The following is a 23482-nucleotide window of genomic DNA, read 5'->3' on the forward strand; positions in this document are numbered from 1 at the left end:
GCACTCGGTGAGCTCCTTCCGCAGCATGCAAGAAGCTATCATGACCACATTTTTTTAATAAGCCGATCCTCCTTAAATGCAGATGGGTCTCCCCTCTCTGCTCTCCCAGGCAGGCCTAGGATCTTAATATTATTTAAAATTCAAATGTTGCCTAAGAAACTATAATGGGTAGATCTCTAATAGAAGCCAGAATACAAGCTTGGAAGAAGTATATGTCTTGCCAAACAGTAAACTTCGATTTTTCTTCACCCAGACTTGCACTGAAAACAGTTAGGCTACGTTTCCACTATAGCGGTGCGATCCCGGTGCGGAAAATGCGTAAAGGAATCCGCATGCGGATTCGTACACATTTGTATGCGGATTTTAACATGAAGACACATGCGCTTCGCACACTTTTGTAAGTATGCGATTTTAACCATGTTAATGCTGGTGTGCTTTTACATTGATTTTTACGGAAAAACGTATGAGACAACACATGGAAAATCACATGGCGAAAACGCATGGGATTTTCCTATTAATTACATTACATGCGAATCGCACGCTACGCTTGCGGTGTGCAAATTCTGATGGCTCTGCTGTGGTGTGCAGATTTTTTTCTGCACAGCCCACTGCACAGATTTATGGGCTAGTGGAAACAGGCCCATTGACTTGTATTGGCTATGCAAATCTGCATGCAGAAAACGCATGCAGATTTGTGCTAGTGGAAACGGGTCCTATTAATCTAAATACATGGTATGAAGCTGGTATCTCAGGTCTGAATTGTATTTTTCAAGGTACAGATTTAAGGCCTTTTTCAGATCTAGCCACTCAATTTCATCTTCCACAATCAGGGATATTTACTTATATGGAAATACAATTTTGCTGTCCACACCATTGCCCATATGCAATTCACTTTTTTCTTTTTCTCCAAGGTGATATTTTCATAACTTGTCATCAAATGCTTTGTAAGCCACCAGCAAGCAAGAAAATACTCAGAATAATTTTGATAGCACTTTTTCACTTACTTTTGGGTGCTTTTTCAATTGTAAAATACAGAAAAATTAGTTTAACCTCCCTGGCGGTGCATTTCTGTCCGGAATTGTGAGTCAAAAGCGGTACATTTTTTCACAAATTTTAGGCCTCTATATATTGTCATAACTCGCCAAAATATATCAGAATAAAAGCTTGGTAGACATTCTGCAAAATGAATGAATAAACTTAAAAATCGTGAAACTGTACAAATAAGGCAGGCAGAGAGTAGTCAAAATCCAGGGAAAAATTGGCAACAGTAAGGCAGAAGCCAACATACTGTATATATATTCTGTTTTCCTTCTGCTCTGTTGAAAATATCGGGTTTACTTTAATAAATTCCCCGCCCCCTGATGACATCACGCCACACCTCCACAAACTGCTGCTCGGCCATCCTAATTGGCCGCCGGAAGGAAAATGGAGGTAAGGGGATCCCGACGGCCATGGGGGAGAAGCCTGGTTCCCGCTGGCCAGTGCCGATCGCGCACTGGACCCAGGAAAAAAACAGCGCGTGGTGGTTTTGGGCCAACCCAAACTGAGCTCAGGCTTACCGCTCTGAGCACATGGATCTCAGCCCAAGCTCAGTTCGGGATTACTGCCACTGCCAGGAGATTAAAATTATCTCCTAGGTGAAAAAAATTAATGGCATACGGGCCCAAAAATACCCTTATTACCAAAGCATATTGCTGCTATGTTGCATTCACCAACAGCTTTAAAAGGTGAAATATCCATTTGGAATGCAGAATTGCAATTGTCACATCTTTACAATGTAGAGAAATTTATTAATAAACGGTCTCAAGATCTTGAATTAGACATTTCTGAATATCACATAGTTAAAGCAATTGCAATAATCAAAACTCACTCCCATTGCGTTTCACATTATGAAACATGCCAGAAATGTTTTATGGATTGGTATCTGACACCAAACAAAATGGCCAGAATTGCTATGGACCATTCTCCCCTATGTTGGAGACAATGTAATTCTACGGGAACATTTTATCATTTATTGTTGAAATGTCCATTAGTTCGACCTTTATGGTCTAATATATTTGAGACTATCAGTAAAAATTGTCTCACACAAATACAGGGAGTGCAGAATTATTAGGCAAATGAGTATTTTGACCACATCATCCTCTTTATGCATGTTGTCTTACTCCAAGCTGAATAGGCTCGAAAGCCTACTACCAATTAAGCATATTAGGTGATGTGCATCTCTGTAATGAGAAGGGGTGTGGTCTAATGACATCAACACCCTATATTAGGTGTGCATAACTATTAGGCAACTTCCTTTCCTTTGGCAAAATGGGTCAAAAGAAGGACTTGCCGGTCTCAGAAAAGTAAAAAATAGTGAGATATCTTGCAGAGGGATGCAGCACTCTTAAAATTGCAAAGCTTCTGAAGCGTGATCATCGAACAATCAAGCGTTTCATTCAAAATAGTCAACAGGGTCGCAAGAAGCGTGTGGAAAAACCAAAGCGCAAAATAACTGCCCATGAACTGAGAAAAGTCAAGCGTGCAGCTGCCAAGATGCCACTTGCCACCAGTTTGGCCATATTTCAGAGCTGCAACATCACTGGAGTGCCCAAAAGCACAAGGTGTGCAATACTCAGAGACATGGCCAAGGTAAGAAAGGCTGAAAGACGACCACCACTGAACAAAGACACACAAGCTGAAACGTCAAGACTGGGCCAAGAAATATCTCAAGACTGATTTTTCTAAGGTTTTATGGACTGATGAAATGAGTCTTGATGGGCCAGATGGATGGGCCCGTGGCTGGATCGGTAAAGGGCAGAGAGCTCCAGTCCGGCTCAGACGCCAGCAAGGTGGAGGTGGAGTACTGGTTTGGGCTGGTATCATCAAAGATGAGCTTGTGGGGCCTTTTCGGGTTGAGGATGGAGTCAAGCTCAACTCCCAGTCCTACTGCCAGTTTCTGGAAGACACCTTCTTCAAGCAGTGGTACAGGAAGAAGTCTGCATCCTTCAAGAAAAACATGATTTTCATGCAGGACAATGCTCCATCACACGCATCCAAGTACTCCACACAGCGTGGCTGGCAAGAAAGGGTATAAAAGAAGAAAAACTAATGACATGGCCTCCTTGTTCACCAGATCTGAACCCCATTGAGAACCTGTGGTCCATCATAAAATGTGAGATTTACAAGGAGGGAAAACAGTACACCTCTCTGAACAGTGTCTGGGAGGCTGTGGTTGCTGCTGCACGCAATGTTAATGGTGAACAGATCAAAACACTGACAGAATCCATGGATGGCAGGCTTTTGAGTGTCCTTGCAAAGAAAGGTGACTATATTGGTCACTGATTTGTTTTTGTTTTGTTTTTGAATGTCAGAAATGTATATTTGTGAATGTTGAGATGTTATATTGGTTTCACTGGTAAAAATAAATAATTGAAATGGGTATAGATTTGTTTTTTGTTAAGTTGCCTAATAATTATGCACAGTAATAGTCACCTGCACACACAGATATCCCCCTAAAATAGCTAAAACTAAAAACAAACTATAATAAATATTCAGCTTTGATATTAATGAGTTTTTTGGGTTCATTGAGAACATGGTTGTTGTTCAATAATAAAATTATTCCTCAAAAATACAACTTGCCTAATAAATCTGCACTTCCTTTAAATCCTAATCCTGCTATGGCTTTTTTACACATTGGGTTAGAGTCACTTGTAAGAGATAAAAAACATATTGCTACTCATATTTTATGTGCAACAAGATATCTTATTATTTCTAATTGGAGATCGACAGATACTCCATCTATATCCCAAATACGTGCTTTATCAGAAGCAAACTTGAAATATGAAAATATCCTTCATAATAGAGCTCATCCAGAAAGAACGGTTAAGATTAGCTATCCTCAAGGGGAATATATCTGTTTTTTTTTATAGACCTTGGGCTCTTTTCTCTTTTTTTTGGTATATCCTTACTACTTAATCAGAGTTTAGTTATTTCTTTTTTTTTTTTTTTTGTAACACTGTTTTTTATTGTATTCAAAAGCATAGATAGATAGATAGATAGATAGATAGATAGATAGATAGATAGATAGATAGATAGATACAAAGAGTGTGATCACAGACAATGGAACAATCTTTTTCCTCTTTTAACAATATACTGTAGTCTATGCGTAGGTGAACAGCTTGATTACAACTTTAGAGAATGATCATGATATAATTTTGACCATATGAATTATAGAGTTGACTTTGGATGGTGAAATTTCAAGTCTCTTGTATCTGTTTTAAAGAAGTATACCTAGGTGAAATTGAAGATCAATGAAGAGAATACCTAGAATGTGAAAAAAATCGGAAAGAAATACAGATTGTACCTAGGACATCAATTAGTCCATGAATTTGTTTAAGTCCAAATGACTGATGTTAACCAATAGAACAATGAAAAAAACAAGAACAAGAACAAAAGCAGTATAAAAGATAAATATTAGTATCAGGTCGGTTCCTAAGTCTAAACGAATAGTAGTGGGGCGGTCAGGGCCAAGGTAGCTTACTGAGGTAGACCTTGTGGTCTGGGGGGGGGGGCAGAGAGGAGGGTTTTAATTTTATCAGCCATTATCCAGGTAGAGTTCCCATGGACCCCATATCTTATCAAATCTAGCCTCAGTATCCCTGAGGGTAGCAGTTAATTTTTCCCTAAGTTTAGTCCATTTCATGTTTTCTAGGACTTCAGGTAGTTCGGGTGGGGCTAATTTTTTCCAATTAGAGGCTATAGATAACCGAGCTGCAGTAAGGATGCGTATTATTAAAATTCTCTCAAATTTACGGGCTTGAGGAATGGATTTACCTAGTAACATAAAGATGGGGTCCAGGGGAATCGTTAAGTCCAAGACTTTAAAAATAAGAGTTTGGATTTCACTCCAGAAGGAAGTTAAGAGAGGACAATACCAAAAAAATGTGTTCTATTGACCCTTTAAGCCCACATCCCCTCCAGCAGAGGTCCGAAGAGCCTGGGTATATGCGTGATAGGGTAGCGGGAGTTAAGTACCATCTAAACAGTATCTTATATAGGTTTTCTTTGATTTGTACGCACATTGATGAGTCTTTAGCATTCTGCCAAATAGATTCCCAGTCTTTGTTTGAGACCGGGAGAGGGAAGATTCCCATTTGGTCATATAGTCGTAATTTGGAGAGAGAGAGTAAGAATTAGTGCACAGGAGGGAATAAATTTGAGTAATGAGGCCCTTTTTGAGTACAAAGGTCCTCGAAGATCGTGATAGATTTAATGGAGGTAGGATTAGGGATTAAAGATCTTAAAGAGAACCTGTACTGAGTAAAATTATTTAAAATAAACACATGAGGTTACTTCAAATGAACATTACATAGTTACCTCGCCATCAGTTCCTCTCAGAAGCTCACCATTTTCTTCTGACAATAATCCCTTCCAGTTCTGACAATATTTTGTCAGAACTGAAATATATCAGTTGCTGTCAGTAAAATATCAGTTGCTGTCAGTTATAGCTGAGAGGAGAACTGATGTGTCCATGTTTCCCTATGGCTCAAGTGAGCGATGTTACAGTTTAACTGTGTGCTGACCAGAAAGCTGTTATGGGGTAATGGCCATTTTCAAAATGGAGGACTGAGAATTCCCTTGATCACAGTGAACAAACAGGACTCAGAAGAGGAAAAATAGATTGAGGAGTAGACTACACAGGAGGTAAGTATGACTTGTGTATGTTTATTTTGACTTTTTATGTTCAGTTCAGGTTTTCTTTAAGAAATGTGTAATTTGATTAGACTCATAGAGGAGTTTAAATGAGGGGGGGGGGGGGGTACTTCTAGTTTAGTTCTTTCTTAATGTTATAGATAGTAAGAGGAAACTTACAGTATACCGTATGTTTGCCACATAGAATGTTCTTTACAGACTTTTATGTTTATGTATTAATGCTACATTTATTGAAATCATTTATGTTTCAAAGATGCGATTGATTCAACAATTTATATCAATCTGTTGCTTTAGGTTATGATTCTTGACTTATTTGCGACTGAATACTGTTTGTTAATATTTGCGAAAACTTAATAAAAATTATTTGAAAAGGATCCTAATATTATTGTGGCACGACCTATTTTCCAGGTCATCCGCCTTCTTCCTGTCAAACTCAACTCTTTTGTCTAAAGCATTATAGTTGCTAGGGAGGGGGAGACCGCATCTTCCACATCAGAAATCCGCCTCTGTAACTCATGGTCTGATATTGTGCAGGTCTAATAAGCCGTCTTTTAGCTACTCCACTACGGTTTGCCTGGTGTTCATTGTGGCTTATGGCTTTGATGCTCGGCTTCCAGCTCCACCCCCCCCCCCCCACCCCGCTAGTTAGGGTCAGTGTGGTGAATGGATACAGATGATGACTAGGACTAGAGAAATACAGTAGTGTGTAATAGTTTTAGGCAGGTGTGAAAAAGTGCTGTACACATTGGAAAAAAAAATTGGAAGTGTTCATTATTTATTTTCATAAACCAATGGAATGCAGTGAAAGAACAAAAGAGAAATCGAAATCAAAATAAATTATGGTGTGATCACATTTTACCTTTAAAACAGCATCAATTCTTCTAGGTACACTTGCACACAGTTTTTGATGGAACTCGACTGATAGGTTGTTCCAGACATCTTGGAGAATTAACCCAGGGGACGTTTTTAGGCATAGGCAATCCAGGCCACTTCCTGGAGTGCCATTGGTCCTAGGGGTCGCCATGCCCTTGATTAAGCCACGATTAAGCGAGTGTTTGTTCCTCCTTCTGTCTCCTTGTGCCACCTTCAGTCGCCCTGTGGCACCTCTGCCCCACCTCTGCGTCCAGAGATGGATTAAGGTGAAATGGTGCCCTAGACAAGCAACAACTTTGGGCCCACCCTTGATGGCCACCAGCTTTTTTGGCAAGATTTGTTGGGGGCTAGCATAAACCGGGTACCTAGACTGTCTCCAGGCCCTAGGTACCTGCCTGAGTTGCCTTGTGGATCATCCAGCTCTGTGTGCAGCCCTCTGTGCCCCCCTGTCTCCTTCTGTCCACCTTTTTGCCTCATTCTGTCCCCTTCTGTGAATTCCTGTCCCCTTGTCCAACTATCTGTTGCCGTCCCACTCCTGCACTCCCCCAGTCCAGTGTGTAAAGGCAGAGTATAGCACAGCAGAAGCTGTGCTCTAACCTCCCCTCCGGAGTCCAGTGCTGTGTCTGTGTGACCATCATGTTTTCTGCTCACTCTAGTGTTGAGCGGACAGTCGGAAGCACAGTACTAGACTCCAGCAAGGAGATGAGAGCACAGCCTCTGCTGCACTATACTCTGCCTTTACACACTAAGCTGGGGTAGTGCAGGAAGGGGGTGCGCAATGAAATGCAACAGGATGGGCAGGTTTTTAGTATTTCAGGGACTCCCTGTATTATGCATCCACCCTATATGGCACATGGTTTATATTCTTGTGTGTCTTGGTTTTTTGTTTTTTTTCTGGAGTGGACTGACACAGGACTTCTTGCCTGGAGTGACAAAAAGGCTAGAAATGCCCCTGAATTAGCCACACAGATCTTCTGTGGATTTAGGCTTCCTCACATTCTTCTGTCTCATGTAATCACAGACACACTTGATGATATTGAGATGAGGGCTCTGTGAACCATCACTTCCAGGTCTTTTTTTCTTATTCTTTACTCTGAAGATAGTTCTTCATGAATTTGGCTGTATGTTTGGGGTTGTTTTCCTGCTGCAGAATATATTTGACACCAACCATATGCCTCCCTGATGGTATTGCATGATGGATAAGTATTTGCCTGTATTTTCTGACCAAATCCCCAACTCCATTTACAGAAATGCAGCCCCAAATGTTCAAGGAACCTCCACCATGCTTCATTGTTGCCTGAAGACATTATTCGTACCGCTCTCAGCACTTTGATGCACAAACTGCCTTCTGCTACAGCCAAATATTTCAAATTTTGACTCATCAGTCTAGACTCAGCACCTGCTGCCATTTTTCTGCACCCCAGTTCCTATGTTTTCATGCATACTTGAGTCACTTGGCCTTTGTTAGAATGTAAGTAAGTACTCTTCTACAATTACCTCCTCACATTCACGTGTACAAGACTTCTCACGTACCTCACCCCTCCTCTGGAATGCCCTTCCACAACACATCCGCCACTCTCCCACCTTTGAAATCTTTAAACGCTCCCTCAAAACCCACCTTTTCTGACAAGCATATTCTCTAGCTTAGGCCATGCACGCACTAAATAACCTAATTACGCACTGCCTGTACATATACTGTATACATCCCCACCTCTTGTTTCCACCCCATTCCTTTAGATTGTAAGCTTGCAAGGGCAGGGCTCTCACCCTTTTGTGACATGGACTGTTATTAATTTAATTGCTTGCACACTGTTAGACATTTATACATTTTAGTCATCATGTTAAATCAAATTGTAATCAGCAGTGCTGTATCTTGTATCAGTGTTTATATTTGATGTATATCGTCTGTATCATTATGTATCCCTTGCTTGTTTTCTTACATTGTACAGCGCCATGGAATATGTTGGCGCTTTATAAATAAATAATAATAATAATAATAATACTTGAATTCTAGGCCTCAAGTACTAAAGTCTAGTAAAGACTTGAGATGCAGGGTCTCTTTAAGCATAGTTTCTCGGAGAGAAATTATGCAGTCATTTACAAGAAACATGTTCTTCTAGAAAGGACACATAATATGTTTTCAGTTCTAAATGTCCCGACTGTTAACCACTTACCGACCGCCCACTGCACAGGGGCGGCCGGAAAGTGGATCCCGCAAGGACCGCCGCATGCACAGAGGCGGCGGTCCTTGTACGGGCATGGACGGAGCGATCGCGTCATTCGTGACGCGATCCTCCGCCGGGGACTGGCTCCGCCCCCCTCGCACTGTAACCCGCCGGCCGTTCGGAAGCGCCGGCGGGTTACTAGCACCCGGATCGCCGCATACAAAGTGTATAATACACTTTGTAATTTATACAAAGTGTATTATACAGGCTGCCTCCTGCCCTGGTGGTCCCAGTGTCCGAGGGACCACCAGGGCAGGCTGCAGCCACCCTAGTCTGCACCCAAGCACACTGATTTCCCCCCCCCCTGATCGCCCACAGCACTCCTCAGACCCCCCCCCCCGCCCACCTCCCAGACCACTGTTTGCACCCAATCACCCACCTAATCACCCATCAATCACTCCCTGTCACTATCTGTCAACGCTATTTTTTTTAATCCCCTAAACTGCCCCCTGCTCCCTCCTGATCACCCCCCCCCCTCAGATTCTCCCCAGACCCCCCCCCCCCCCGTGTACTGTATGCATCTATCCCCCTGATCACCTGTCAATCACCTATCAATCACCCCCTGTCACTGCCACCCATCAATCAGCCCCTAACCTGCCCCTTGCGGGCAATCTGATCACCCACCCACACCAATAGATCGCCCGCGGATCCGACGTCAGATCACCTCCCAAGTGCAGTGTTTACATCTGTTCTCTACCCTAAACACCCACTAATTACCCATCAATCACCCCCTATCACCACCTGTCACTGTTACCCATCAGATCAGACCCTAATCTGCCCCTTGCGGGCACCCAATCACCCGCCTACACGCTCAGATTGCCCTCAAACCCGTCCTTATCAATTCGCTAGTGCAATATCTACATCTGTTTTTCCCTGTAATAACCCACTGATCACCTGTCAATCACCTGTCAATCACCCATCAATCACGCCCTGTCACTGCCACCCATCAATCACCCCCTGTCACTGCCACCCATCAATCAGCCCCTAACCTGCCCCTTGCGGGCAATCTGATCACCCACCCACACCAATAGATCGCCCGCAGATCCGACGTCAGATCACCTCCCAAGTGCAGTGTTTACATCTGTTCTCTACCCTAAACACCCACTAATTACCCATCAATCACCCCCTGTCACTGCTACCTATCAGATTAGACCCCTATCTGCCCCTAGGGCACTCAATCACCCGCCCACACCCTCAGACCCCAGCCCTGATCACCTCGCCAGTGCATTGCTTGCATCTATTCCCCCCTCTAATCACACCTTGAGACACCCATCAATCACCTCCTGTCACCCCTAGCACACCTACCCATCAGATCAGGCCCTAATTTGCTCCGTGTGGACTCCTGATCACTCGGCCAAACCCTCAGATCCCCCTCAGACCCCCTTCCGATCACCTCCCCAGTGCATTGATTGCATCTATTTTCCCCTCTAACCACCCCCTGAGACACCCATCAATCACCTCCTGTCACCCCCCTAGCACTCCTATCCATCAGATCAGGCCCAATACAACCTGTCATCTAAAAGGCCACCCTGCTTATGACCGGTTCCACAAAATTCGCCCTCTCATAGACCACCTGTCATCAAAATTTGCAGATGCTTATACCCCTGAACAGTCATTTTGAGACATTTGGTTTCCAGACTACTCAGGGTTTTGGGCCCGTAAAATGCCAGGGCGGTATAGGAACCCCACAAGTGACCCCATTTTAGAAAAAAAGACACCCCAAGGTATTCTGTTAGGTGTATGATGAGTTCATAGAAGATTTTATGTATTGTGAAAAGTTAGCGGAAATTGATTTTTATTGTTTTTTTTTTTTCATAAAGTGTAATTTTTTACTAACTTGTGACAAAAAATAAAATCTTCTATGAACTCGCCATACACCTAACGGAATACCTTGCGGTGTCTTCTTTCTAAAATGGGGTCACTTGTGGGGTTCCTATACTGCCCTGGCATTTTAGGGGCCCTAAACCGTGAGGAGTAGTCTAGTAAACAAATGCCTCAAAATGACCTGTGAATAGGACGTTGGGCCCCTTAGCGCACCTAGGCTGCAAAAAAGTGTCACACATGTGGTACTGCCATACTCAGGAAAAGTAGTATAATGTGTTTTGGGGTGCATTTTTACACATACCCATGCTGGGTGGGAAAAATCTCTCTGTAAATGGACAATTGTGTGTAAAAAAAAAATCAAACAATTGTCATTTACAGAGATATTTCTCCCACCCAGCATGGGTATGTGTAAAAATACACCCCAAAACACATTATACTACTTCTCCTGAGTACGGCAATACCACGTGTGGCACTTTTTTGCAGCCTAACTGCGCTAAGGGGCCCAAAGTCCAATGAGTACCTTTAGGATTTCACAGGTCATTTTGCGACATTTGGTTTCAAGACTACTCCTCACGGTTTAGGGCCCAAAAAATGCCAGGGCAGTATAGGAACCCCATTCTAGAAAGAAGACACCCAGAGGTATTCCGTTAGGAGTATGGTGAGTTCATAGAAGATTTTATTTTTTGTCACAAGTTAGCGGAAAATGACACTTTGTGAAAAAAAACAATTAAAATCAATTTCCGCTAACTTGTGACAAAAAATAAAATCTTCTATGAACTCACCATACTCCTAACGGAATACCTTGGGGTGTCTTCTTTCTAAAATGGGGTCACTTGTGGGGTTCCTATACTGCCCTGGCATTTTAGGGGCCCTAAACCGTGAGGAGTATTCTTGAAACAAAAATGATCTGTGAAATCCTAAAGGTACTCATTGGACTTTGGGCCCCTTAGCGCAGTTAGGGTGCAAAAAAGAGCCACACATGTGGTATTGCCGTACTCGGGAGAAGTAGTATAATGTGTTTTGGGGTGTATTTTTACACATACCCATGCTGAGTGGGAGAAATATCTCAGTAAATGGACAATTGTGTGTAAAAAAAAAATCAAACACTTGTCATTTACAGAGATATTTCTCCCACCCAGCATGGGTATGTGTAAAAATACACCCCAAAACACATTATACTACTTCTCCTGAGTACGGCAATACCACGTGTGGCACTTTTTTGCAGCCTAACTGCGCTAAGGGGCCCAAAGTCCAATGAGCACCTTTAGGCTTTACAGGGGTGCTTACAATTAGGCACCCCCCAAAATGCAAGGACAGTAAACACACCCCACAAATGACCCCATTTTGGAAAGTAGACACTTCAAGGTATTCAGAGAGGAGCATAGAGATTCCGTGGCAGATTTCATTTTTTTTTTGGTCGCAAGTTAGAAGAAATGGAAACTTTTTTTTCCTTTTTTGTCACAAAGTGTCATTTTCCGCTAACTTGTGACAAAAAAAAAAATCTTCTATGAACTCACCATGCCTCTCAGTGAATACTTTGGGATGTCTTCTATCCAAAATGGGGTCATTTGGGGGGTATTTATACTATCCTGGAATTCTAGCCCCTCATGAAACATGACAGGTGGTCAGAAAAGTCATAGATGCTTGAAAATGGGAAAAATCACTTTTTGCACCATAGTTTGTAAACGCTATAACTTTTACCCAAACCAATCAATATAGGCTGAATGGGGTTTCTTTTATTAAAAACATGTTTGTCCACATTTTTCGTGCTGCATGTATACAGAAATTTTACTTTATTTGAAAAATGTCAGCACAGAAAGTTAAAAAAAATCATTTTTTTGACAAAATTCATGTCTTTTTTGATGAATATAATAAAAAGTAAAAATCGCAGCAGCAATCAAATAGCACCAAAAGAAAGCTTTATTAGTGATAAGAAAAGGAGCCAAAATTCATTTAGGTGGTAGGTTGTATGAGCGAGCAATAAACCGTGAAAGCTGCAGTGGTCTGAATGGAAAAAAAGGGTCTGGTCCTTAAAGAGACTCTGTAACATTAAAAAGATCCCCTGGGGGGTACTCACCTCGGGTGGGGGAAGCCTCCGGATCTTAATGAGGCTTCCCACGCCGTCCTCTGTCCCACGGGGGTCTCGTCGCAGCCCTCCGAACAGCCGGCGACTGTGCCGACTGTCAGTTCAATATTTACCTTTGCTGGCTCCAGCGGGGGCGCTGTGGCGACTTTCTGCACGGAAATAGACGGAAATACCCGATCTCCGTTGGGTCCGCTCTACTGCGCAGGCGCCGGAAACTTGCGCCTGCGCAGTAGAGCAGACCCGACGGTGATCGGGTATTTCTGCCTACTTCGGCGCCGAGAGGCATCAGAGCGCCTGCGCAGGAGCCAGGAAGGTAAATATTGCGTCACGGCTGTACGGAGGGCTACAGCGAGACCCCCGAGGGACGCAGGACGGCGTGGGAAGCCTCATTAGGATCCTGAGGCTTCCCCCACCCAAGGTGAGTACCCCCCAGGGGCCGTTTTGTCGTTACAGTTCCTCTTTAAGGGGGGCAAAGCTTACGGTCCTCAAGTGGTTAAGCTACATTGTCCCCTGTTGCATGCAGCCGAGAGACCAGGGAGTGACAGCTCCCTGGCGGCGACAGCTATCCAAATGTCTCACCAGAAAGGCAGAGACACGGCGGAAGCTGTCTGTGAAAGGAGCATCCCCCGGCCGGATGCTCCATTCACTTGCGTTTGTCTCCTGTCGCTATTCCGCATACACACGCAGTACGCGTGGCGGACTAGCAACAGTTGCGGAGACAGAAGTTGCCGGCGATTAAACTTTTCAATCGCACGGCAACTTCACTATCCGGCGACAGTTCGTGGCGCGCGAGTCATACACGCGGCGCAACCGTCGCTCAGACATGCGCGTGCTACGTGTTTGTGGCGACAGTTGTGCCCCGTGTGTTTGGGCCATTAGTCTATGAAACGGTAAACAAAGCCGATATTTGGAAAACATTGCACTCCTTCCATCTAGGTCATAAAGCACAGGTGGGTTAGATGATGATGTGGGTCACATGCCCATGCCCGCCAATTGTAGGCTTGGGGGTATGGCTCGGGTGATGTCAAAATTTAACTCTTTGATGTTCATCTAAAAGTCGGAGACGGGATGGCAGAGAAGCTACCTTTACTTCGTCTTCTGCATGCTATCCTGCTCTCTACGCTTCCTAGTTAGAATAATAGCTTCATGTCTTTATGCTGTAAATATATGCGATGTACATAGGACATAGGAAAGACTGTTTATACTCTGAAGAAATCAACATGTAACAAAAGATGCCTGATTGCTGAATAAACCCCTTAAAGGTGAAGGTGGCTGTCTCCGCTCTATCTCCTGTATGCTGTCGCTGTGAGTTGCAGCTCGAATGAGTTGCTGGTGCCCGAGTAAAAGGTGTGTTGTGCTGTTGCCAATAGCAACCAATGTATAGGTTCTTACAGCCTTGATTATGCGCCGGCGGTATGGCATTTTGGCTGCAACTCTTCCATGAAGACCACTTCTGGCTAGACTTCTCTGGACAGTAGATGAGTGTACCTGGGTCTCACTGGTTTCTAACATTTCTGAGCTGATGGCACTGCTGGATATCTTCTGATTTTGAATGGTAATAAGCTTGATATGTCTTTCATAATAATAATCCGAACATTTTATAGAGCTTTTCTCCAGTTGGACTCAAAGGGCTCAAGAGCTGCAGCCACCGGGACGCGCTCAAGAGGCCACCCTGCAGTGTTAGTGAGTCTTGCCTCAAACTCCTTACTGAATAGGTACTGACCCTAGCCAGGATTCGAACCCTAGTCTTCCATGTCAAAGGCGGCGCCCTTAACCAGTACTCTATTTCCTTGGCCGATCATTGCATCTAAAACCTTTGTGCTTCATCAAAAGAGCTTAACCCCCTCGAAAGATTGGCAGCCCCAGGACTGCCTAACGCCGAAAGGCATCAAGTCTTGGGGTGGGGTTTTGCAGGGAATCGTGCGCTGATGCCTGCGCATCGCCGCTTGAACAGTCTAACAGTGCCGATCGCCACTAATAGAATGTTAGATGGCGAAACTTACGTCTATTTACATTGTATAGCACTGCGATCTATGGCACCGCTGTACTGGCGACAGCCGTGTCACCTGGCTGTCCCCTGGAGAGGCTCAGAGAGCGATCAGCTCTCATAGGCTGATGCCTATGAGAGATGATCGCTGTGATTGGCTGGCAGGGGGAGGGAGGGATGGGGGAAAGAAAAAAAGAAAAAAGTTAAATTTATAAAAAAAACTCACACAAATAAAAAACAAACAAACAGGGCAGCAGCGATAAGAACCCACCAACAGAAAGCTCTGTTAGTGGGCAAAAAAAGGGGGGATTCATGTGTGCTAAGTTGTATGGCTTTGCAGCAAGCTCTTAAAGCTGCCAAACCCAGATTTGTAAAAAATAGCCTGGTTACTAGGGGGGTGTATGCCTATGGTCCTTAAGTGGTTAAACAGCACATTTTTAAACCCCAGTCTGCTTTGAAATCTTTGGGGCAGATTCATTAATATTAATGCGCTGAAACAGCGCCAGGTAAATGTTCTTACGCACGCTAGTGAAGTAGCGGTCCTGCTGTCCGGTCCGGTAATCCCGAAGCACATACGCAGTAAAGTGTTTAGAGAACCGCGCAAGTGCAGGAGGCTGACGGCACCCGCCATGATGATGAGGCGGGTTCGCTTCGGGAGTGCGCATAAGGGACTTGCTCGGAAGTCACCGGATTACCGGACAGGGCAGCGGGACCACTGAAGAGGCCAGGAAGATGCCGGGAGACCTCGCAGGATACCGGGGGGGCTAGAGGAAGCCCGAGATAAGTCCAATTTTATTTTAAGAACAGCTCAGGGTCCCTTTAAGTGCTGCGCAATAGTGACATATCACTAGCGCGGATGTTACTTCATCAATTAATGTAGTAGCGACAGCACTAGGGAACTATCACGATAGCGATACGTCACTATTGTGAGATACTAAAAGTATCGGCCGTTGCTAATGAACTAGCGTGCATAGCAAAATGTAACTCACACTGTTTCAGAGCATGAACAATAATGAATCTGCCCCTTTGTCTGGGACAGACCTTGGTGATGCAGTATTAAATTGATTTAGATTTTAATTTTTTTCGCTCACTTTTCATTTTGTAAATCGGTAACAATAAACAATCAATATTTACATTTCTGAAAGCATTCCTTGTTTACAGCATTTTTTCACACCTGCCTAAAACTACTGCACAGTAATATATATATTTGTTATCTGGTGTTTAGGCTTAAATATTGTGGCCTGTTTGGCTGAGATAGTTATAACTACAGCTGTTGCCACTACTGATTTTCTGTCTCCTGTTATCATGCAACCACTGCTCAGTTTTGAACTTAAAAATATTCCTTGTATGCAGAGGCATCTGTGGAAACTATAAATGGGCAAAGCAAGACTACTCCTTCAAATTGGAAGGCCTGCCCCTATAACCCCTGCCCTGATGAAGCCTGGATACATCAGGTGAAACTAGTCAGGGTTTCTGACCCACCAGCCGATCCACAGTCTGCCATACGCGAGGCTGCACACCTGTGCCCTGCTGCATACTGTCCCTGTTACTACAACCTGCTCTGCAGAGTTTTGGAGGCTCACCTCCATTGAGCTGACTTGGAAGTGCTCTTCTGACACTGGGGACCGTCTCTCTACTACTCTTCCTGGTCCAAGGGGAGAGGATGGATGCACTGCTGCTACCGTGGTGAACATGCATAGAGCTTGGCGATCCAATAAGCACTTGCAGTGGATCCCCCCTGCTGGCCTGCCTTGGTGGCTCTAAGCATATAGCCAGGTGAAGATTGTAGCGGACTGTGACATACCTATAGTGCCATTCATGTGTACAATAGGTATGAGTATGGTGGATCTGTACTAACTGAGCTTTACCAGCTAACAAACTCATAACTAAGCATGTGGATGTATACTGTCATCTCAGCTTTGCTATAGCACTTTACTGGATTTTGCTGCTGCCTAGCTATATAGTGGAGTATCCCAATAGTTTGTGGAGTGAGTCTGTGTGATATGTGCGGCTGTGATGTGTTTTAGATAGGCAAATAGGGCTGTTGCAATTTTAATGGCACTGTCTGATTTTTGAAGCGCACTGTCCTGACTGGACAAATAATTTTTGCAGTTAAAGGACTCTTTATTTGGGCCATGTGCGCTTTGCAAAAGAACACTGAAAAAGAAAACTTATCGCCAAAGCATTTCCCACACCCAGCACAAATGCCCCACAAGCAGTAATTTACGTTCAAAACATTTCCCACACTCAGCACATAATTAGGGCTTCTCCCCAGTGTGAGATCTCTCATGTGTGACAAGGCTTCTTTTATGTCCAAAACCTTTCCCACACTCAGCACATGAAAAGGGCTTCTCACCAGTGTGAGATCTTTCATGTGTGACAAGGCTTCCTTTCTGCCGAAAACATTTCCCACACTCAGCACATGAATAGGGCTTCTCACCAGTGTGAGATCTCTCATGTATAACAAGTTTTGCTTTCTCTCCAAAACATTTCCCACACTCAGCACATGAATAGGGCTTCTCACCAGTGTGACATATCTCATGTGTTATAAGGTGTTGTTTCCGCCCAAAACATTTCCCACACTCATCACATGAATAGGGCTTCTCACCAGTGTGAGTTCTCTCATGTGTGATAAGGCTTCCTTTCTGCCCAAAACATTTCCCACACTCAGCACATGAATAAGGTTTCTCACCACTGTGAGATCTCTCATGTTTGACAAGGTCTGATTTCTGCGGAAAACATTTCCCACACTCAGCACATGAATAGGGCTTCTCACCAGTGTGAGATCTCTCATGTATAACAAGTTTTGCTTTCTCTCCAAAACATTTCCCACACTCAGCACATGAATAGGGCTTCTCACCAGTGTGACATAGCTCATGTGTTAAAAGGTGTTGTTTCCGCCCAAAACATTTCCCACACTCATCACATGAATAGGGCTTCTCACCAGTGTGAGTTCTCTCATGTGTGATAAGGCTTCCTTTCTGCCCAAAACATTTCCCACACTCAGCACATGAATAAGGTTTCTCACCACTGTGAGATCTCTCATGTTTGACAAGGTCTGATTTCTGACCAAAACATTTCCCACACTCAGCACATGAATAGGGTTTCTCACCAGTGTGAGATCTCTCATGACGGGCGAGAGATGATTTCTTGTCAAAATCTTTCCCACATGTGGAACAGATATGACACCATCCAGCAGAGTGAAAGCTGTGCTGAGTATGAGGCCCCTTAGGATTAGACAGGTGAAGGGAGTCTGGGAGAATATTTCGGGTAACCAGGATATCTGCAGGAGACTCTTGTCCAGTGACATAATCATTGGTTGTACCGTCTGTGGATATAAAGAGATGAGTCTCTGAGAGGTTTCTGATTCCGGGACTCCACCCTGCAAATAGAGAAACATCTTCACTTCCTGTTAGAGAATTCTGAGGGGAGGAACAATTATCATTAGGGATGGTCAGTGAGCTGCTGATAATTACAAAATGATGCAGATTGGAAATGGGCCAGATGCAGCATCTTTGCATATAATTAGAATATCATTTTCACCATCTCAGAGTTATTGGCATGTCACTGACCATCGCTAGTTATCAGCCTGACAGAGAACTGCAGAAGGTTGTGCTCATTACAGGCGGCCAATCACATGATAATAACTCTGCTTTGCATTCATATTTTCTGTATCTCGAAATTTGTACAATGAAATGAATTTCCTGTGAAATGTGATTAGCTGCATACCATTTGCATTATATTTGCATACTTGTACAGAGTTATTTGCATCTCATTGACCTCCCTACATATAAAGCATTGGCCACACATGGAAATGCAGTAAATGCAGCTTGATGAGACAATGGAAGCAATGTGTTACTCCTGTGACAACAGACCTATATGTACTTATAGCAAGAGATCTGTGTTATGTTTGTAGAGCAATGTGGTGTCACTTACACATTCTTATTACCATTGTATCCTCCTGTCACACATATGCCCCTTGTAATGTACCTTTATCTCTCTCTTGTTCCCATTTGTGCAAATAAAGATATTGTGACATTACACAACACTAAATTATAGGAGTTGCGAGGTAGACGAATTATCCATTTATGTCATGTACTGTAGATCCAAAACCACTAATACTTCTGCAGCTGGATATAAATACATACATATGTACCATATTTTTCAGACTATAAAACGCACCTAGATTTAGAACACAAAAATCAGGGAAAAAAATATAAAACAACTTGGTGCATCTATGGTACAGAGGCAACTTGTGGAGGCCCCCCCCCCTCCCCCCAATAATTTCCTTCTCCCAGTGACAGTTATACCCTAATTGAAGCAAGTGTTGCAATATGAAGCAAGAACAGGAGGCTTGTGTTGCAATATAACAGCAACATAGGGGTACCCCATTGAAATGCAACACTCCAGTGGCCTGCACCTAGGACTACAACCTATGGAGATCCATCGCAAGACCAAAAAGCTGGCAAGGACAGCGCATCAAAACAGCCAGTTCACAGCTAACACGAACAATCAGCATTCTTGACAGTACTCACATCCATTTTGTCAGCAGGATGGGGGAGGCCTCCTCTCCCATCCTGCTGACAAAATGGATGTATGTAGTGTATATATTTTGTGATGTAGAGTATATATTTTGTATGTCTTATTGCGGAGTAAAGTAATAGATGGTCCTAACTTAAAAAAGTAGTCCATCCACTAGGTTATATAAGAAATAAATACTTTATTCGGCACTTTTAAATGACAACGCGTTTCGCGGAAAACCGCTACCTCAGGTCGAATGCTGTGCCTGTGTGTGTCTCGTCTCCAGCGATCAGGTGAAGCCACAGCCCCACAGCTGCTGTGCACAGACACTACTCAGCACTGGTGTCAGCCAGGCACTCACTGACGTCACGTTCTCTCAAGACAGCCGTCACATGACCCGGTTGCTAAGGTGTAGGGAGGTTGTAGGCAGGACGCCTCCCTAGTTGCCATTCATCACCATTCAGCAAGGAACAAGGATTCCCAATCACTGCAACAGCTACAACCTCCCTACACCTTAGCAACCGAGTCATGTGTCGGCTGTCTCGAGAGAACGTGACGTCAGTGAGTTCCTGGCTGACACCAGTGCTGAGTAGTGTCTGTGCGCAGCAGCTGCAGGGCTGCGGCTTCACCTGATCGCTGGAGACGAGACACACATGGGCACAGCATTCGACCTGAGGAAGCGTTTTTTCTGCGAAATGCGTTGTCATTTAAAAGTGCCGAATAAAGTATTTATTTCTTATATAACCTAGTGGATGGACACTTTAAGGTAGAACCATCTATTACTTTTTATTTGAACAACTGTACTCCGCAATAAGACATACAAAATATATACACTACGGGCGCCTCCTCCCCATCCTGCTGACGATTCACCCCAAGCTCGGGGTCACCACTTTAGAAAGTGGATCTTTTGAAGGAGCTGTGACCACCGGCAGAGAAGGGCGAGAGGGGACGGTACTTCCTGCATGCGCACTGAGTGGTTGCCTAGCTTGCAACCCAATTTTGTAAGTATAACAGCCTAAGCATTACTATATGAAATTCCAACCATAACTCACAATACTAAACTAGATTGGGCTCCTGGTTCTCTTCCTGTGGTTTTCTCTACCTACCCGCATCCATTTTGTGTCATCCCATTGCAGTCCTTATAGTAATTATAGGTCTTCACCTGGCCATTCAATTGCAGCCACCAGCCCGGGTTATGAAGAGGTGGGCACCTCAGCTAGTGTCTGTTAACATCTATCTGGGAGGAAGGTCCGTTTGGCAACAGCAGCAGGGGACCGAATACCAGCCCCTCAGTTCACATATGGAAAGCTGCTAGGGTTAGCGGCAGCCACGAGAGAGGTGTACAACTGTGGCGCTGCTGTTCACCTTTGCCATACAGTTCTGCCCTCCACTTCCTGGTAGGTCAAGGCACAGGACGCTGAGCATAGCGGTGAGGCTGTGAGTACTGTCACAAGTTTTAATTGCATGCCCCGATGCCCTTGCCTATCTACTGCTATAATGCCGGTCGGAGGCAGATAGGAAGCTGGGCAGTTAATGTAGTAGCATAGTGTTGAGGCGGTTATCAAGATCTGCATGCGTGCCCAGCTCGCACACTGCTACAAGCCGCCCAGCTTCCTCTCTCACTTCACCCCACATATCAACAGCAGATAGGCATCAGGCAGGCTATGAAAACTTACAGATCTCACCGCAGACAGAACTCACAACCTCTCCTCTATGCTCATCTGCTGGCATGACCTCCACTCAGCTACCCCTCTCGCCCATTCACTCGGCATATCAGCAGCGGGCAGCCAATTACAGTAAGCCTGTTACAGATCTTGCTAAAAGCCTCAGCACTATGCTACTACATTAGCTGCCCAGCTTCCTGTCTCCCTCCGACTGGCATTATAGCAGTAGATAGGCAGCAAGGCATGCAACTAAAACTTGTTACAGTACTCACAGCCTCGCTGCTATCCTCAGGCTCCTCCACGTGCTATTAAATTACCGCATGGATTATTAGGGGGAGGGGGAGGGAGACAGCTGCGCTGGGCAAAATATGTTGCATTCGGACTACAAGATACACTCACTTTTCCCACCCAAATTTGGGGAAGAAAAAGTGTGTCTTATAGTTCGAAAAATAGGATACTCCTATATATATAGTCATATCTCTCCTCCCTTCCTTCTGTCCAATGAGGAACCAAACTGCTGCACACTGCAGCTCCTATTGGACAGATCTGTGGGGCAGGGAAAGGGTGGGGCTAGAAATTACTGACTCTGATTTTATTAAGTTATTAGCAATTCTCCATAGAGTTGTGCTTCCTCTTCTTCTTTTAGTGCCTCCTATGCCCTGCCCCCATCACACAGTTATTTCAGTGCCTCCTCTGTACCTGTGTGAAAGCCCCCTTCAATGCTTCCTATGTGAATGCCGGGCTTTCTACTCCTTTAAATGAAAACCTTGTTATTTTTTGTAATCATGTCACTCGGGTTCTGCCATAAGAAGCTCTTAGGCTGGGTCACGTTTCAGATGGAACATCAATTTGCCTTCTCAAAACAGAAGGTATTTGTTATTATTCAGGTTGGAGTGAGCATATGATGTCTCCCACAATGCATCACTGCTGAATATGCAAACTGACCCTTTGTTGTCCCTGAAAGCTAAACACACCTCCAGAACTGCTGGAATGCAATGATGTGTCAGCTTGTTTCAGCTTTCAGGGACAAAAAAGGGATGCTTTGCATATTCAGCAGTGGTGCATTGTGGGAAACATTATATGCTCACTCCAACCTGAATAATCACAAATACATTCTGTGTTGATTAGGCACATTTGTGCTTTGCATAGCATTTTAGCAAGAGGGCTTTTATCCCCTTACACACTCCTAGAAGTTCTGGTTCACCATGAGCTTGCTGGGTAATCTGTAAATGTGAGCTGGAGTAACAGGAGGACAGTCACAGCGGTGTGATGTAACATGTGCTGTGACTTTCCATCGTTGTCATGGCTACCTATGTCACTGCAGTGGACACAGCATACATCTCCAAACTAGTGATAGACGGACATCGCAAAATATTATAATGCTGGATTATAGAAGCACTCCGGGCCAAGAACACATGCTTTTCAGCTGACTCCATGAACCACCAGAGCCACAGAAAGAGATCTAAAAACTCCTGACACTGCCGATGTCAAATCTGTTGCTTTGAAGCCTGACATACTGAGGTGATGGGAGGAGTCAGGCAGTGGGTGCAGGGCACTAGAGAAATCCTGACACACCGAGGTGATGGGAGGAGTCAGGCAGTGGGTGCAGGGCACTGAAGCTAGCCTGACATACCCAGGTGATGGGATGAATTAGGCAGTGGGTGCAGGGCACTGAAGCAAGCCTGACATACTGAGGTGATGGGATGAGTCAGGCAGTGAGTGCAGGGCACTAAAGCAAGCCTGACATACCGAGGTGATGAGAGGAGTCAGGCAGTGGGTGCAGGGCAATAAAGCAAGCCTGGCATACCGAGGTGATGGGAGAAGCCAGGAAGTGGGTGCAGGGTACTAAAGCAAGCCTGATATAGCGAGGTGATGGGAGGAGCCAGGCAGTGGGTGCAGGGCGCTAAAGCAAGCCTGACATACCGAGGTGATGAGAGAAGTCAGGCAGTGGGTGCAGGGCAATAAAGCAAGCCTGGCATACCGAGGTGATGGGAGGAGTCAGGCAGTGAGTGCAGGGTAGTAAAGCAAGCCTGACATACTGAGGTGATGAGATGAGTCAGGCAGTGGGTGCAGGGCACTAAAGCAAGCCTAACATACCGAGGTGATGAGAGGAGTCAGGCAGTGGGTGCAGGGCAATAAAGCAAGCCTGACATATTGAAATGATGAGAGGAGTCAGGCAGTGGGTGCAGGGCAGTAAAGCAAGCCTGACATACCGAGGTGATGGGAGGAGTCAGGCAGTGGGTGCAGGGCAGTAAAGCAAGCCTGACATACCGAGATGATGAGAGGAGTCAGGCAGTGGATGCAGGGCACTAAAGCAAATATGACATACGGAGGTGATGGGAGGAGTCAGGCAGGGGGTGCAGGGCACTAAAGCAAGCCTGACATACCGAGGTGATGAGATGAGTCAGGCAGTGGGTGCAGGGCACTAAAGCAAGCCTAACATACCGAGGTGATGAGAGGAGTCAGGCAGTGGGTGCAGGGCACTAAAGCAAGCCTGACATACGAGGTGATGAGAGGAGTCAGGCAGTGGGTGCAGGGCAGTAAAGCAAGCCTGACATACTGAGGTGATGGGAGGAGTCAGGCAGTGGGTGCAGGGCAGTAAAGCAAG

At 44.7% G+C, this 23482-nt stretch overlaps 2 protein-coding genes across 2 annotated transcripts in view; one reads left to right on the plus strand and one right to left on the minus strand.

The window, feature by feature from the left end:
• The window catches only part of LOC137535281 (zinc finger protein 721-like), a 161569-nt gene that overhangs the window by 113754 nt on the left and 24333 nt on the right, over positions 1–23482 (plus strand). The gene's annotated exons all lie outside the window — the stretch shown is intronic.
• Positions 1–23482, minus strand: part of LOC137535335 (zinc finger protein 271-like) — an 82263-nt gene that overhangs the window by 42962 nt on the left and 15819 nt on the right. The window contains exon 7 of the mRNA XM_068257165.1: positions 17010–18071. Within this exon, the coding sequence (XP_068113266.1) occupies positions 17010–18071 (1062 nt within the window). The remainder of the gene's footprint in view (positions 1–17009; positions 18072–23482) is intronic.

Source organism: Hyperolius riggenbachi, chromosome 10 (assembly GCF_040937935.1).
Source record: "Hyperolius riggenbachi isolate aHypRig1 chromosome 10, aHypRig1.pri, whole genome shotgun sequence".
In the NCBI taxonomy this organism is placed as follows: Eukaryota; Metazoa; Chordata; class Amphibia; order Anura; family Hyperoliidae; genus Hyperolius; species Hyperolius riggenbachi.